Source organism: Vanacampus margaritifer, chromosome 1 (assembly GCF_051991255.1).
Source record: "Vanacampus margaritifer isolate UIUO_Vmar chromosome 1, RoL_Vmar_1.0, whole genome shotgun sequence".
NCBI classification, from domain to species: domain Eukaryota; kingdom Metazoa; phylum Chordata; class Actinopteri; order Syngnathiformes; family Syngnathidae; genus Vanacampus; species Vanacampus margaritifer.
In genome coordinates, this window is record NC_135432.1 from 7074325 (window position 1) to 7092021 (window position 17697).

At 40.4% G+C, this 17697-nt stretch overlaps 1 protein-coding gene and 1 long non-coding RNA gene across 3 annotated transcripts; both read right to left on the bottom strand.

Moving 5' to 3' along the window:
* Nucleotides 1–3520: 3520 nt before the first annotated feature.
* On the bottom strand, nt 3521–10209 carry LOC144042272 (uncharacterized). Its single transcript, XR_013290799.1, has 3 exons — nt 10044–10209; nt 9859–9913; nt 3521–3663 (listed from the first exon to the last, which is right to left on the bottom strand). It is a non-coding gene; the product is annotated as an uncharacterized LOC144042272 (long non-coding RNA).
* Nucleotides 10210–11158: 949 nt separating this feature from the next.
* aar2 (AAR2 splicing factor) lies at nt 11159–14982 on the bottom strand. 2 transcript variants are annotated; one of them, XM_077579263.1, is made up of 4 exons: nt 14781–14980; nt 13921–14688; nt 13441–13670; nt 11159–11815 (listed from the first exon to the last, which is right to left on the bottom strand). In XM_077579263.1, exons 2-4 carry the CDS (start codon nt 14684–14686, stop codon nt 11648–11650), a joined length of 1164 nt encoding a protein of 387 aa, XP_077435389.1. In that variant the 5' UTR covers nt 14687–14688; nt 14781–14980; the 3' UTR covers nt 11159–11647. The 2 variants fall into 2 exon arrangements, with proteins under 2 accessions (XP_077435389.1, XP_077435399.1); XM_077579273.1 differs by having other exon boundaries at nt 13921–14982.
* Nucleotides 14983–17697: the final 2715 nt, after the last annotated feature.

Here is a 17697-nt window from a genome sequence, read left to right on the forward strand (position 1 = left end):
GAATCCACAAATAATGGGAAATGGTGGTGTCATCTGGGATTTGTCTTAATACGCATAAATCCGCTCCCTGTTGTGGCCTTGTGACCTGTGCATGCGCCCTTGTCAGTGGAGGCCGCCGGTATGCGGGGAATGCAATTGCTTAACGCACTTGCTGAACGTTTTGCTTGACCTGGAATCGCTTATGACAGGAGCGGCGCAGATGCTCCAGCCTTGATCACCTTGACGTCTAACCCCAACATCCCCCCATTTTCCAGGCTCCGGAGACATCCGATGATGTGCGCAGCACTGTGTATGCTCAGTGCAGCATGAACCTGCTGTTAGCTATCACAAACAACTGGCAGCGTTTTTTTTTACCGATACTTCATAAGGAGGAAGCGGGATCTACCTTTCACTCATAATAATCTCATTTCACGGCCTCTGGGGCAGGATTAGAACGGCGGGCATGCATGAAATGGGATGGACGAGGTGGGATGGGGGTCCAGTCACATGGCGTTATATTCATTTCAATATCATTAAGCTCTCAATATGACACCATAGTAGAGGCTTTTTTTTTTTTTGCACTGATGTGAATCTCCCCTTCCCGCACTAGATTCTTTTATTAGTTTTTACCATGTCCTGTAAAAAGTAAAGAATGCATTTTTGTACATTCATTTATTTCAGGGTAGCTATCAAGTCTTTCAGTGGAATGCTCCTTGCACTAATACAGCTTGGAATGTAATTAGTGAGTTAATTGTTGTGTCAATAAATCCATAAAGAATTGTATAATGTAAGCATCAGCGTTAAAATATGAAGAGGTTTAGGCACACCCTCCGTCTGGCATCTTAATCCATGAATAGTACACACAGACAAGTCCTGCATTAAAAAAAAAAAATTAAATTGAATCCTGCCCTGAATCCTGTTGGGTGGGATGATGGATGAAGCTCGAGTTTATTCAAGAGTCATTGACCAAGGTGAGGGTTCGAATCTGGGCCACGAGGGCGGTTTGAACCCTGGAAACGATTCATTCTATTTATGTTATTTCAAAATTAGAACAAATAAATAATCCAAAGGCTCGAATGGATTGCGTCCTACAGACTGTCTACTGTACTGTTTCAAATAGTCTGGTTTATATAAATCTGTCTACAAATCATTGTTAATGTGTTCATTCATATCACTTTTAAATCGCACATAATATTAGGTTTTCTGAAACAATAGAAGCACTAAACTTGCACACACAAAAAACGAGTAGGCTCTCTTCTTTCACCAGAAAACTGCTTCTAGCTAGTTTGGTTCTTAAGTAATAAGCAGAACATGGATTGACTTAATAAAAACAAACACCAGTTTCTAACCACAGGGATGTGATTTGACCAAAGTGAAATTATCTGAAAATTTAGCCGGGGGTCTGGGGGCCGCTGGGTCCAGGGCAGTGCCCTGGTGGGGGGACAAGCAGCTCATGGGTTTTCCGTGTTTTTGAAATAGACAAAACAACAGCATAAATTTTCAATGTATATTGAACTATCCCATATAAAATGGCAGTTTTAGTCAACTCAAAATCAGTCACATTCAAAAACATTGGACTGCCTTTGCTTTTAAAAACTATCACTGAGAATATCATCATATCTAACTAATGTGATTACTAAGTTAACACATAAATAATGTTGAAGAGTTCAAATTTCATTAACAAATAATTGTATCATGACCAAATGAAAAGTAACTCATATTAGAGCATACCACAAATGTCTTTGTTATAGCAGAAGATGTTATCTGTCGGAGTCATGTGCATACACAATGAACTACTAAAAAAAAAAAATCTGATTTTTTTTTTGGGGGGGAGATAAAAAAAAGCGGAATTCCGCGAATTAGCGGAAAAATCACATCCCTGTAACCAAAAATCTGAGAAAACAAGCGACAGTATTTGTGACAAGAAACAATAGTGACTTTGATGCTAATATTTTCTTGCTTTTGTGACACCTCAAACTATGACATTTGCCAAGACTTTATCCACAGATATACGATTAAGTGCATGCTCAGAGTAGCTCACGTTGATTAGTGGCTTTTTTCATCATTCACATCCTGAACTACATCGTCATCTTTTCTCACAATTGCGACACACACTTTCTACCAGCTACTGCAACGCATATTCTCTTTATACCATACATATTCTGTTCTAGTGTGAGGTGCCTAAATCTGTTCATCTTCCAACGTATTGACATTTCTTTCCCTAACAGATGAGACAAGCCACGGTTATCTAATCGTTATCTAAAACTCATAAGTTACGCTGATCTCAAATCCAAAGCGATGCAATGCTGGCATCTTTAGGGATGTGTTAGTCGTTACAGTGCTTGATAAGCCTAAATTTCACAAACACATACCCGTTCAAAATAAGGCACTTCACTCATGCCTGTTTTTATAGGCCGGGGTCAAATTAGCTGTCACCTGCTGGACCTCTGATAAGTCATGATGACATCTTGTGAGAAATTTACTTTCAATCCATTTTGGGCAGCTATTCAGGATGTCCCTGCCCGCTGTGTAAAATTTAATGCATTCATTTGTTTTAGGGCAGAGAAACAAGAATGCAATTTTTGAAGACCAAAAACTAGCATTCGCACTAAAATACAAGTTAACAAGGTTTGCCACACTCTTCGCATGCTCAATCCATCACTTACAGAAATATAAATGGGAGACCAATGACTGTGCCTTTATTAAAACATCGATTCACAAGAGGTAGGCTACAGAATGCACTATACAGCTCTCCAGAGCATCGGTCAGCGTTTACGCCACGTGTCGTTGGAAACTTTTTAGACTGTCACCGTTTTTTTCCCTTCATTTTGCTATTGTACAGATGTTTATGATCATGTTTGGGGAGGTGTTATGGCTCCCATGGCTTTGAGAAGGTTTAGGATAAATACCTCCCAGAGCAGTGACAGTATGGATTTAGACCCTCATCCAGGAATTTGAAAGACAAACAAATCCCTGCTCCATGCTGGACCGGATATGAAATATATGCATGTGCCCCAACAATCACAAAACACGTTGACAGCCAAAAATGTCCATCTGTCTGTTTGTGTGTGAGGAAGACAGACAGAGAGCGATCCAGCAAGGCCGGCGTGCCAATCTCCTCTCGTGTTTTCTCACGCTATCAGTTGTTGAGGTAAGGATATTGGCATTAAAGACTGAGATATTGAAAGTGAGGCCGAGTGTGTCCACCCAGCACAACTACTGAAATGGTATGATGGAATTCCCAGTATGGCCAGTTGGAAATTCCATTGGATTAGCCTTGAATCCACTTGAAACATGTTGGCGTCAGTAGTTTATCCAAAGCTCAATTGCTTTTTTGTGTAGCCTACAAGAATGTATACCTTTGAAAGGGGTGGAGAAGAACCCAAATGCAGTACACCAGGCCACAATAATTGTTGGTATTAATGACTTTTAAAAAATGTCCAATAGTTCTATAGAGAAACCCGCAAAGGAGTTCAAATTTTTATTTTTTAAATGCAGACCAACCGTCTCTGTAGACTCTTGAAGATGTTCAGGGCCAGGACATGTAAAGTTTTGTTGTCACTAGAAGGAAACTCACTCTGTGATGTTGCTGCAGAACACCACCAAGCAGCTACGGTGAGAGGCAAACAGAAAACGGGACCAAGGCAAAACTTGTATTCGGAGACGGAAGGCTGAGGTAATTACCTGGAAAACAACAAGGGAGGGAGGTCAGAGGAAGTTGGGAGTTGACAACAGGAGTTCAATATAAGGAAGAATGGTCACAAGAATCTCACATGAGAGCAAAAGAACAATCTGTGAAGGGATAAGCAGGACAGGCTGATTGGAAGCACCTGTCATCCCAGAAGAGCTGAGTGGCTAACGAGGTGGGTGTGGCTTACTGGCAGAGGGAACAGGTGAATAACGAGGGATGTGACTTCAGCAGAAGTGTAAAACTCCAAAACAACTGCGAACTGTGATGCTTGCTGAGCTGAGGCTTGCGTGATAGCCGTACTTTAGTGGCGTCATTTTTGGTTGATTTCTTAATTGTTTGACCCCAGGAACATTTGACTTCAAAGGATCCACTGCACTTTATATTAAGCTTTGTCTGTAACGAGAACCTGCATTCAAAGCTTTAGTTATATATCTTCAACAAAACTTTAGCCAGCAAATTAGTCAGATATTCCAAAATTTTCTACTGCATCTGCTCTCACTTATTTTGCATCAAACTATTTACCGTGTGCATTTTCGGACTGTGTCTATTCCCTGCGGTTGAACACGAGAAAAATGGCTTCCTGTGAGCCAAACACTTGGCCACCTGGTTTGAGTAAGAGTGGCCACAACTGTACCACCACACAGTCACATGTACAGAAACATGTCCGATTAGGCGGTTTTGCGTGCAGTTGGTTTCTGGCCAGCACGACGAAATGAAAACGTTCATTTAAAGATTTGTACTCCATAATAAACACACCTTGATGAGAATGAATGTTCTTATGGGATCTGCTCATGATTAGCAATGAACTCCAGAGAGCTGGGGTCTATTTGGGAGTGGAAGCAGGATGGAGAAGAGAAGGAAGATCAAATCAGAACTTCCCGCTGTTACTTTGGATGACGGTCCCGTAACTCAGCATGAACCGGGACAGGAGAAGAGGATGTGGAATACGACAGGGAAGAGTGTGTGAGGGGGTAAAAGTATACAAAGGAGACAGGAAGAGGTAGATTTACTGTTATATTTGTCAGATGTGGGAAGAGCTTGCTGGGGTTTTTCTGTGACTGTGAATGCTTAATACGTCAGCAAGTAAATCCTGTAGCCCTTTCAAGAAAAGTGCATAAATTACATCACGTTACAGTATGTGTGAAGAAAAGAGGGTAAACCCTTACACACCACACGGCGCCTTGGCGGACCCCCGACCTGATGGTCAAATAGTGAACGTCTTTGCAACATTTTTTATTTTATTTTTTTTATCTTGAACAAAATTAACCCTTGAGAACCCACGGGGTCAAATTTGGCCCCTATAAATTCTGCTACTCAAATAACAAAGACCTTTTTTTTTTCATTTCTTTTTTTTACAAATTTAACTTCAAAAGTCCAGAGTGCCACTTCTGACCCCTGCATGGGGCCATCTAGTGGATGAATATTGCACTTACATGAGCCAGAGTGGTGGTGACAAGATGGCTGGCAACATGCTGTTTTGTTGAGCTGGAAATCAATCCAAACAAAACCATATTCTCAGCAAACCATCAGATGGTAAAATTGTGTTTTTTTTTTTGTTAATCAATTTCATATCATGTTGCAGAATGCCTAGGAGTATGTTTTATATATATATTTTGATAAATTAGCAACTCTGAGCTAGTTCAAAAAACAAGGGTTAAAATAAAAATAAACATATATTTTGGTGTTCAGTGAACTTATAGCAGTCATTTAATGTATAATTCATAATTTTCCAAAGAAGAAAAGGGTTTTTGGGTGCTCCAGGGTTAAACGAAATACCAACACTCCAGCTACATGTGCACACTCTCAGTGAGAACTTGCACCGTTCAATGAGATTACGGGTTTAATAAAGAAATCCCACAGTAAGCTACGTTTGTCCCTGGATGTTTTCGACAATTCCAATCTGAAATCAGACTGCCTTTGAGCTACCAAAACTTGGAGATGCTGGGGATTGAACCCAGGCACTCATACATACCTTTCATTAGGTCGTCTCGCATGCAACCGATTCGTTGGGAAAAGTAGAAAGGGAACGGATATGTGCATACTTGAATGATGCAGATGAGGAAATAACAGTCGGCAAAAGCAACGCGTATGAGCAAGAAATGCCTGAATAATACATCAGAGCATGTGAATTATTTAAAAGCTAGACAAGAGCAAAGAGCCCAAGTCCTCTTTAATTCTGGGTGAGGTCCCGACTTTCTAAAAAGGCAACGTTAACTGGGACCTATGCCATGTGATTGACAGGCAACCAATTCAGGGTGTGTCTCAATTCAATTGTAATGTAATCACACTGCGGGGGTTATATTCGAGATTTATATTCAAGACTACCGCCACAACTAGTAAAATTATATTTCAAAATAAAAGATTGTGAAATAATGGGACTGTGAACCTGCAGCCCGCGATGAGGGGAGGGAGGGATTGGGAGGTAAACTGTATTCCACTTTACAATCAATGATCTATTGACAACAGGTCCATCTCCGGGGCACCACTAGGTCAGTACTAGTGATGGAAAAAGAACATTGATCAATATGACGCTACACATTTATTTTTTAAAGGTATTTCTTTTGCCTGTGGCTAGCATCCAAACCAACCAGACAGATTGTTCTAGTAGTCAAACGACATTTCATCACATTATGAAATCAAGAGAATCCTCACAAATCTAATTGCAACGATCCAAATTACAATGCTTCTTAATAAGCAGAGAGCTTGCTTTCACTAAGACCGCCATTTTGACTTCTGACGTAAGCTTGGAATTGTCCATACACCGTTGTGTCCACCTTGCACTTCTTCACTCTAGAATGTGATTAGAATTCAGAACAATCATTAACAATTGTCACAATCGATACCATTATTCAATAAACCAATACCTACATTCAAAACAAACCCATTTTTACTATGTATGTAAAGTTAGCTTAGCAGCATCATACGTCTGTACCGTGGTCATCCACTTTTAACTACTAAGTTATATTCTGAGCCATTAAAATCCTTATAAACAAGACTTATTTCAATATATAACAATATATTCAAACTCCATTTCCTTACCTGTAATACATAAAATATCATACAGTGGAACCTTGGAGTTTGAACGTCTCGGAACTCGAACAATTCGGACTTCAACCAAAAAAATCGGAGTAAAAAATGCCTCAGTTTGAACTTATTTTCGGAGTTTGAACACCCAAGCAAAGTAAGCTAAGCCAAACGTACCTTGAAAACGGGTAGCCGAGTGAAGCCGAGCGAAGCCGAGCAATGCCGAATGCTCACGATTGCGGTAGTTAAAACGATGCACTGCTCATTTCCAGTCGGATCGTGAATACTCCCGGAGGTACTCCATACTAGCGAGTGCATTTTGACGATTTTCTTCGCCATGGGCACAAAGAAAGACAAGAGTGCCACTGGCAGCAAAGAAAAACAGACAGTGCTACGAACCACAGTGGAATTAGGAAGGATATTATCACGCAGTTGTAACTACCGCGACTACTTCTGTAAATACTGGCACGAGGACCCCCCCATAGCTGTTCAACAACGTGCCTGACGTTAAACAACGCACGCAAGGACCGCTTAATAGTCCAACAATATGCCCAATGTAAAATAAACAAATTCAGCACTGAACTACAGCTAGCATTAACATAACATTTATCATCTACTGATGCCATCACACCACAAGAAAAAGGATAGGATATTTTTTATTGTTTAAATACTGTACAGGGTATAAATATAAAAAACATAAATATAAATTAAAATAGGAATTTTCAGTTTTTGGAGCTTGGGAACGGATTAATTGCATTTACATTATTTTCTATGGGAAAAAATGTTTTGGTGGTTGAACAATTCGGACTTTGAACACTTCGTAGGAACGAATTATGCTCTATGCCACTGTGTCCAGTGTCCACAAATTGCGTGTGGCTCTTCTTCGTTCTATAATCCGAGCCTCTCCTTTGTCATGCATGACAAGCGGTGAATGCTGTCCTCTGGTGGTCAGACTTAGTAATTGCAACTTCCTTATAAAATTACGCCAGTTTTCTTATTTCCTCAAAACAAATAAGGACGAATAAAGTAAAATGACCACCCTCTGAATGTGGATTGCACTAGAAGTTGGTCCCAAATACCTGTGAAAACAAAAATAATTCAACTATTTTCTCTATACCTGTTTGCCAGTGTGCCACCTTATACCCCTTCACACAGAAAAAGAAAATTGAGATGGGGTGGGGGAAAAAATTAGCCAAGGTTATGCATGGGTCTGCGCGGGTTGCTGGATATTCAAATCCTGTCTGGGTCTGACAGAGTTCACGCTCGGCTCATAGTATCACTGCCAAAGACAACAGTCTGTGAAAATGGAAGGTAGCCATCAGTCATGTGATGGGCAGACCACAGGTGGGATAGCGACAGCTATCTGATGGGCTGGGGCCCAGGAGAAATGAGGGCCAGGAAAGGACGTGCGGCTTGTCTAAACCCAGTCTAATTAAAATAGGACTCACCCCATGTTTAGTTAAGCTCACATGGAAGATTTACCACCCGAGTGCAGACGCATTTATGAGACCGATGAAACATGGCAATGCATGTTATCGCTGTCTTTGCTGTGCCACTGAAATGCTTTCACTCAGTCAACGAGTCCGCAGGGGAAATGTGTTTGCGAGCTCGCCCTGCGTGATCACAACGGCAGACGCCTCCAAAGTCTACCGCTTCGGTTTCAGCTCCTGCCGCTAATCACTTGAACAGATCATTCAAACAGAAACCGAGCGTTCACACACTTTGGTGTGTATGACATTTCCAGGAGAGATTTTTAACATCATCCACCTCTGCTTTTAGTGCCTCCCCACCTGCCCTTGTCCATATGTCTGGACACCAAATTTCCAAATGCGACCAAACTGCACTCGCATCATGTGAGTAAGACATGAAGCAGGAGGGAATCAAGATGAATCTCCAGCTGGTCATTAACTCACATGCGGAAAACTCGACTTCAAGAGGAGTGCAGTATGAGGAGGACGATAATATGTTATATGTGACTTCTCAGCTTTCACGAACCATTGATTTTTTTTCAATAGCACAAACCGTTTAGGAGTTACGGTAGCTCAAAGTAAGCATGCGTAAATGCGTCGCTGCTGACACGTCTGAGTTTTAATAAGACTATAAAAGTGTACAAGGAAGAGGAACAGTTGCTATGAAAATCTTCATATTAACATGTGAGACAGTAGCAAAGTAATTAACACAATACATAGTTAAAATGTCATTAAACATCTAGGACATGTCATACAATTGATTTAAAAAAAAAAAAAAAAAAAAGTCTACACACCCCTGTACAAATGCCAGTTTGTTTGTTTGTTTGTTTTTATCTAACAAAATTGAGACCAAACGAAAGAAATATATTCAAGAGAGCAGAGGAAGTAAAAATAAACAAATGTGATCATGCGGTTGTTGGACAAGTGTGCACACTCTCATATAAAAGTTTGAGACGGTTGGCTTTAGATATGGCGTCAAGGGGCCCAAGTCTGCAGGATAAGATGTACAAGGGCCACTGGGGCCAAAGAGTGTTTTCTTTTCATTAGAGATGTGCGGGGGGAAGCTTTGTAAACCTTTGAGGCTTTCTTTCAAATTGTGCCGAAAAAGATTCAGAGCTTTGGTGATTCAGTGAAAGCAACATATGGGACATTTAGTAAACAAAAGAAGTAAAAAGCAACTTATGTCCTTGAAGTGGAGAAGTGTAAAAACAATCACTCACGCTTATCTTTCATCAATAAAAGTCTAAATAAATCAGATACAGTTTCATTTGATCATCACTAATTTTCATTGAAGTTCAAGAAATTGAGTGCCATTCAGGCCTTGATTTCTTCCAGACAGAACAAAAGTAGTCTCAACGAAGAAGCGTCCTTTTTTCTCAGCTGACTTACTGTCATCCGAGTAGCGGTGAAAATAAATCCCATGTTTTCTGAAGATGGAACCCAGGGGCAGGAACTACAATGAAAACAGCAAGGGCCCCAAAATAGAACCCTGTGGAACACCATTTGACAGTGTAGCAGTGCGGGACGCCTGACCAGTTTTTTCTAGCCTTTTCATCCATTTTAGAGGGACGCACAATACTTGGTTATCTTACTGTACTGTTTTGCCATATGTTATCTCTTTTCTGTGTTCTGCAGTGTATTTAAGGCCTTGGGAATTATTTTGTACCCTTGCCCATAACCAATACAGTAGCCTACCTTACAATGAGATCCCGCTGATGTTGTTAAAGCTCTATGCGGATTCCGAGATGTGCTGTAAGATGAGTCAAATAGAACAGCTGGGGTTATTCGGGCATTTCAACAGGGGTGTGTAGACTTTTTATATCCACTGTGCAGATATGCTACTTCAAAGATGTCAACATGCATAACTAGCCCTAACCCACCTTTCGATTGCTTGGCCATTTTGCATCGCGCAGAGAAGATGGTGTGCAGCATATGGTCGTTCACAATCAAGGTTTTCCAATCGTCACTCAAAAAGGGACTGAAACGCCAATGATGTCCCAATGGCGTCATTCTGAATGAAGACTGTTTTCAATGACAACATCTGATTTCAACCTCAGCTAGAGAGGGGGGAAAAAAAGAGGCCACAAATGTTTATTATACATTTCCTATGTTGTTTCCACCATGTGATCCAAACCAGTCGTGCCTTTGTTGCACACGAGAGGGAAATAAATCACACGGGGTTTCTGCGGTCTGAAACAGGACCACAAACATAAAACTGATATTATAAGACTGGAGTGAGCAACTGGTGGCTTGCAGGTCGCATGTGGCCCCTGCGCACACGCTGAGTGGCCCCCAAGATATTTTTTGGAGCGTGGGGGAATTATAAACATGTTTCCTCTCCTACTCCAGCATACTCGCGGTTCGGCATCTGCTGATTTATATTATTTATATTATAATATACAGCATATATTAGAGCACTTTGTACTTTTGAATCACAATCATGAAAAGCCCAGACAAAAAAGTGGGGCCCCCATCCATCATTTAAGTTGCCCATCCCTGTTTTAAGATGCACATCTTCAAGAGTTTTTTTTTTTTTTATCACAAAGCCTAAAACTACAATCAAATATGCAGCAACAGCAGTACTGTGGATGCAACGTGAGCTATTTAAGCTACATCAACAATCATATTATTTGAATTATAAAGATTTTGGTTGCTTACTATAAAGCCCATAGAATCAAGCAGAGACTGAAGCAAATCAATACAAAACCACATTTCCAATGAATGGATTAATGTAGTAGTTTACCAAGGCAAGATTTTATGCATCTATTTTACTCAAAATGCAAAGAAGGCCATCATTCTGCACATCACCTACAGCAAAACAATTTAGATACATTTGTAAAAAACTTCCTTTTGTTCTTGAAAGCTCAAGTACGCCATCTGGTGCCAGACACTGATATGACATCCTCTTCACAAGATCTCCATGATTCCATAACCGTTTTTCAGACCATAATAGGAATAATGATTTGTTTTAGATAAATCAATAACAAAGTGCTTCTTTTGTCTTAAAATCTTTTATTATTATTATTGAGGTTGACATGTACGGTACACATGCGTCACCCATTTTGTGTGCTTAATCACTCATCACATGAAGGCGTCTTGATACACTGCCCATTATTCCCAGTATGTTTTAAGCATTACTTATAGTAGTTAGTAGTTCACCCATAATAAAGACAAAGGTTGATTTAGTCATTGTTCAGTTTTAACGGAAACGTCTCTGGAAGAATACCAACCCTACTACAAAAAATTACAGATCTATAAAGACATATATTCACAGGAAGTTGTAAAACAAGGATGAAAACAGGCTTCTTGTGTGACCTCGAAATGCCTGCTGATAAACTTCCCTGTAATCAACCACCAAGATAAAGGAAGCAGATAACGTACAGGCCTGCAGGAGTCACTTGGACATGTGGAGCGCCATCTTGGTGATGGAGGGCGATATGACATCGAAGGCAGAGCTTGCCTGACCTTCCGGGCATGCGTGAAGTCAGTCCACAGTAAAACCCTCGGGAAGATCCACCACCACAGGTTCGCACTCCTCCAAGTCTGGGTCGAAATCCCAGGAAAACTTCTTGGTCAGGTGGGCTTTGAACTTCTCCGCTCTCTTGCGGAGTGCTCCGTCCATGCCGGGCCCACTGGCCAACTGGAAAAAGTCCTGCCGGAAACAAATAAATAAAAATCAGTCACTCTCTAGACTGGATGGGAAAAACAACATGAACACACCCACTTTTACATTTATTATTAACTCATTCACTGCCATTGACGGCTATAGACGTCCCAAAAAAAAAATCCAACTTTTGTTAACTCTTTGACTGCCAAAAACGTTAAATAGCGTTTAGTAAAATCCTATGGAGGAGTGCCAAAGACGTTAAAAGACGTTTGTTTCAAAACACAGGTGAAACTAACCATTTTCTATTGTTGATTACTGAAAAATGGAATAAGGTAGAAACAAACTTTTTTTTCTGATGAAAGATGAGAGTCCAATCTTTCATTTGGTAGTATGTGTGTTTCCATAGTCCAAACAAATAATTTACTGTGGACCTTGAAAGATCAGTCAAAATGCTTAAATCGGCTGGCACCCACGGCATCCCTTTTCTGAAAACGTCTGGCAGTCAAAGAGTTAAGGGAATGTAAAATGTGATCTTGAAATAATACATATTTATGGTTTAAACTATTAACTCATTCACTGCCATTGACGGCTATAGACGTTAAAAATCCATTTTAACTATTTCTATTTGTTTAACATTTTTTTCCAATTTTAACAAGAGTATAAAAACCTAGAAAAAAATGTTTATTATACATTTAGAACAGATATACAATTTGAGATTAATTGTAAATTAACTAGTGATGTCATTTTAATGGCCTGACACCCCAAATGTTTTTAATAATCTTTTTTATATATATAATCAAATAATCATTTGGAGCCATTTTTTTTTTATGTAAAACTGCCCAAATCCTCTGATTTCAGCATATCAACTGTGACTGATTTCTGTAGTCCTTGATTTAAAAAGAAAAGAAAAGATTGATAAAAATTAGGGGCGTCAGGCAATTAAAAGTTTTAATTGTAATTAATCGAATGACTTCACCAATTAACGCACGATTAATCAAATTTTTTATATGTGTTTTAAATCTAGGTTTTCATACTCTTGTTAACAAAAGTGGGGAAAAAATGCTAAACTAATAGAAATAGTTCAAATGAATTTTTGACGTGTATAGCCGTCAATGGCAGTAAATGAGTTAAAGGTGAAGTCAACTTGAAACATTAATTGACAACAATATGTTTTATGTGACCTCACTAGTCTAAACATGACATTCTGATTAATATTACATTTGTGGAATATGAGTTAAGCAGCAAAATCCAGCCGTTTTTATCCATCTCAGGTGGCGGCCATTTTGCCACTTGCTGTCGACTTGCTGTCTTGCTGCAAAGACCGATCAAATCTCGCCTGTTTTCTGAAACTGAGCTGTGATTGGTTGTTACCTGATGTCATTATCACTCGACAGCAAGTGGCAAAATGGTCTAATGTAGATAAAAACGGCTGGATTTTGCTGCTGAACTCATATTCCACTAACGCAATATTAACCAGAATACCGTATTTAGACTAGTAGGGCTGCATAGAATATTTTTTTGTCAAGAATTTTTGTTGGGGTTGACTTCCTCTTTAACAGAGAAAACTCACATTCTACAGGGGGTATCAGTAACCCAGGGATTTTAACAGGGTTCACTGTCTTTTAGTCAAATAAAACCATTGTGAGGGTTTTGCCTGATGAAGCCAGTACCTGCAGCGTGGAGGTGAGGAAGTTGTTTTGCGACACAATGTCCACAAAGAAGTCAGGGGGGATTTCTCCCAGCTGGTGGTAGAGCACGGCGATGAGCCCCAAATAGAGATCCTTACGCTTCTGCATGGCCGCCTCCGCTCGACACAGCAGGCTCAGAAGGCGCTTCCAGTGCTCAAAGCCCTCGTACACGTTTCCGATCAGGAAGCACACGAAGGCGAACTGCAGCTCACCTGGCAAAAGGAGTTTTATTGTCAGGTCAAGTTCAACATTTAAGAAAGTCCCACCATTCCAACATAAGTATGCTGAGAACATGCAAACGATTAATTGCTGATCAAAATAGTTTGGGATTAATTTGATAATTGATTTGTCGTTAATTTATCGATTAAATGTTACACCTCTAATCAAATAATCAAAGTGAAGCTTTGAGGCAGATATTTTGCTTTGACTATTTTTTAATAATCAAATTATTCATTCACTCACCCAGCAAGTCGAGAGGATTCTGCTGGTGGTTTTGGTCGAGCACAGTCTCCAGGGCATAGGTGAAGTCCAGGCTGCACTGTGTGATCTGTGCAGGCGTGGCCCCCGAAGGGTAAGTCTTCTCTGGGATGACAGAGAAGCGCAGTTGTGTCCCCTCCCTGTGTTTCATTTTGGGAAGCTTGTCCAGTCCTTCCCTCATGGTCTGGCAGGCCGTGTCGTTCCTCGGCTGCTCGGCCCGGTCCTTGGTGTGTCGGAACTCGGTCTCGGGGATGACGTCGCTGTAGGCACGTACCCGGCCGCAGAGCGGCTGCAAGTTGTTGGCCACCTTCTCACTCAGACGGTCTGTGAGAGACACCCACTTCCTCATCACCGCATAAGGGTACGGTCCGAGATATGGGTCCAGCTCTTTCAGATTGGTCCGGACTCTGTTCACTTCCTCCTCATTGTGGGAGGCAGAGAAGTCCAGATCCTCTTCTTTGGCGTTCCAGTTAGCCAACAGGATATCTCTGGATTTGAGACTGAGGAACAAACCGGTCTTGGGGCCAACTTCTCCTCCACAGCTCGGTGGATTGACAGAGCAGTAGTTGAGAAAGTGCAGCCCTGGGGGAATCATCTTAACACCTCGGAAGCGGGGACCAACCTTCCAACTCATGCAGTCAATGCCAAACTCTGTGCCCTGAGGGACTCCCAGCAGCACCAGGGTGGCCCCCTCCTCAAATAGCCTCCGAGCAACATCGGGGTCCATGTCTACACTGCTACTGCTAGCCATTTCTGGAATCCAAATTCGGCGAATTTGATGTTTAAAAAATGGCTACACTAACGCAGCCTCATCTTCCAGCATAACAGAGTACGTTCTTACTCACGTTTTATGTTGAATTTCTTCAAACAATATCCGGCACAGTTGACACGACACGAGCAATGTGTAATACTATGCGACTTTTTGGCAGAATGTGGTTTACGGAAATTGTTTTGTTTTTTATAGATTGTTGTGAGGAGTTGCGAGCGCCGTCTAACATGTGATGTTTCCACCCGGAATGAAGCAGAACGGGCGTGTCCTGCTTTAATTTGACCCCGGGCAGGAACAATTGTTATTGCACAAGGTTCCTACCAACAACGAGACAAAATACTGGTCGTAACGGCCGTGTGTAACACTTATACTGCTGGAAAAAAAATCTACTGAAATTGCTACTGTAACCTAGTAGTGACGGTTTCACAGATTCAAAGACAATTACATTTTTAAACATATTTTTAATTGACACATTTGGCCCAAAACACATAAGAGGATGCTTGCTCTCAAGTCAGAACTGAGATATCTTGTAAAATTGACACACATAAAATGACGTAATCTAACACGTAACAATAAAAATGGCGTTGCATTTCAACGTGTTTACAGCCAATATACTGTACATACATAGGCCTACATAATTTTTCATAAATTGTCCAGTGTTGACATGTTTTGCACCCTTAATGCTCATCAGTTTCTTCTCTCTAGCTGTTCATAAAAACACTGTGAAGTTTCTGCCAACAGGTTACCAGTGCTTTGATAGCTTTAATTGTCCTGATCCTTTTTCTCTTCTTTCCTTGAAATTTCTTGACGTCTGAACAAGAAACTGCCTTGCCCTGAAATAATGGAGGAAAGATGTTAATATTCAACATAATGTGACCTTTAGTTCATTTTGAATGTTGTTATTTTCAGGTTTACAACCAATATGTTTTTTTATGAACCCACTGAACCCACAGTTTGACCCTTGTCCACAAATAAATTGTCATAGTCAATCAACGACCTGAGTGTTCGGCAGTTGGCACCTCACCAGGAAACCTGGACTGCAGTTGAAAACAATGAGTTGTTCCATGTTTTCCAGGGGCCGATCCAGGTCCGAGGGGGAACCGCCACCTCGCTGATAGCGCGTCCGCTGAGTCATTACAAAGATGGAGCGTAGGATGTGATGAGCCTGCTATTAAAATAACCACAAAGTGACTTTACCACGTGTCAATGACAGTACAAAAAAAAGTGTAAAATTACACATCAGATTTAAGTTAATATTGGCCAGCGCTCTTGTCAGCAGTGATAGGATACATAACATATCACCCTTTACCTTTCCTGGACAGGGGTCTCTCCCTTTGGATGTGTCACTTGAATCTGTCAAATTCTTCAAACAAAGCAGGACAAACGTTTGGACTGATGACACATAACGTGTTGAGAATGTACTGAACATGTTTACCAGATTCTGTATCTGCACCAAAATGACATCGCTGTACAAGCCCAATATTTCTTGGTAGTTACATCTTCGTTTTTCACAAGAGGCGACCAATAAGAGAAGTGCCAGGACACTTTGGAGTAGCTTTCCAGTTTGACACTTTGACAAACAAGATAGAGGAAAAAGGGGGAAAATCAATAAGAACACTGGAAGCTTCCTCCACCCTACATGCAAACACATTTGTGGTGCACCACAACTACACACCATCAATATTGTAGGCTACTATAGCAGTGGTTCTCAAACTTTTTCAGTGATGTACCCCGTAACCAGCACAAAGCATTTTTGATAATAAAAAAGAAGTAATAATAATGACAAAAAACAGTGATTTGCGAGTGCTATCGAGTCTTAAGTCTACTTTTATCTCGTGCGCTAATTAGCCAGCTAATGAAGACATTTAACATTTTCAATTTATATTTTTACTGTTTATGAATTTACTAATAAGTATATTGGACATATAACTGTGTATTGGAATGAATAACACTGTGATAATGTTGTTGTGAAATGTATTGGAACCTTTACTCCCTTCCAGTTCTCATGGAGATAACACTGTGTGTCTGAAGGGAGTCAGGTTCTCATGTTATTACTCATTATGTCGTAAAAACTGAAGGTCCAAGATCATTACCTGCCTACATCATATATCCGGGATGATAGGAGAGCTGGAGTAAACATGTCGGTATATCACTTGTCTGCTTATTATAATTACTAACCCTTTGTCCAGCCTGTGAGTGGGAGAGGGAGTTTCTTGTGGATAAAAGAGTGGGTGTTTTCATATTCGGATACACTCGGGGCTTAACATTACCTTTGAATGTAAGCAATTTCTGATGTGTCTTTAAGAGCTCTTGAAATAAATTCTTTGCAAAGAAAGCTTCTTCATAAGATCTCATATGCAATTATTTTGAACACGCAAAGATTACACTTAATATAGTAATCAACTAATACCTTCACTAACAGCTAATCAGGGTGATCAACTGTCGATGCTATTTTGCATACTGCAATAGATGGCTCATTCATTCAAATCATATCTAAAAAGGACGATAATAATCACTTAAATCTTCACAGCTCTAAATGTTGCTTTTTACTTAGGTTTGCTTCTGCTTGTATCATGAGTGTTTTGGGCAAGATTGGTGTACTTGTGCATTTTATTGCATGAAACAATGACTGGATGGTAGCATGATGTTTGCTAGCAATGGTATCAAATATTCTTGATCTTGACGAAAACAAGTTTGCATCCAAGTTGAGTGTTATTGTTTTGTATATGTACTTAATATAAATGTATTATGGCAGGGTAATTTTGAGAATACTGCAACAATGTATTAAAAAAAAAAATCTGGTTCAGTTGTAGCAATAGCAACATTTTCCCCTAGATTTGTGATGGCCAGTGTGGCCACCTGTAACAAACAATAATTCACACTCCCACAGGGACAATTTAATCAAGATAACTACGGATACCTATCAAATACGGAATGTCTTTGCCCTAGCAACAAACTTCAAACGCAACTCCAAGACGCACAATCGGCTGCTA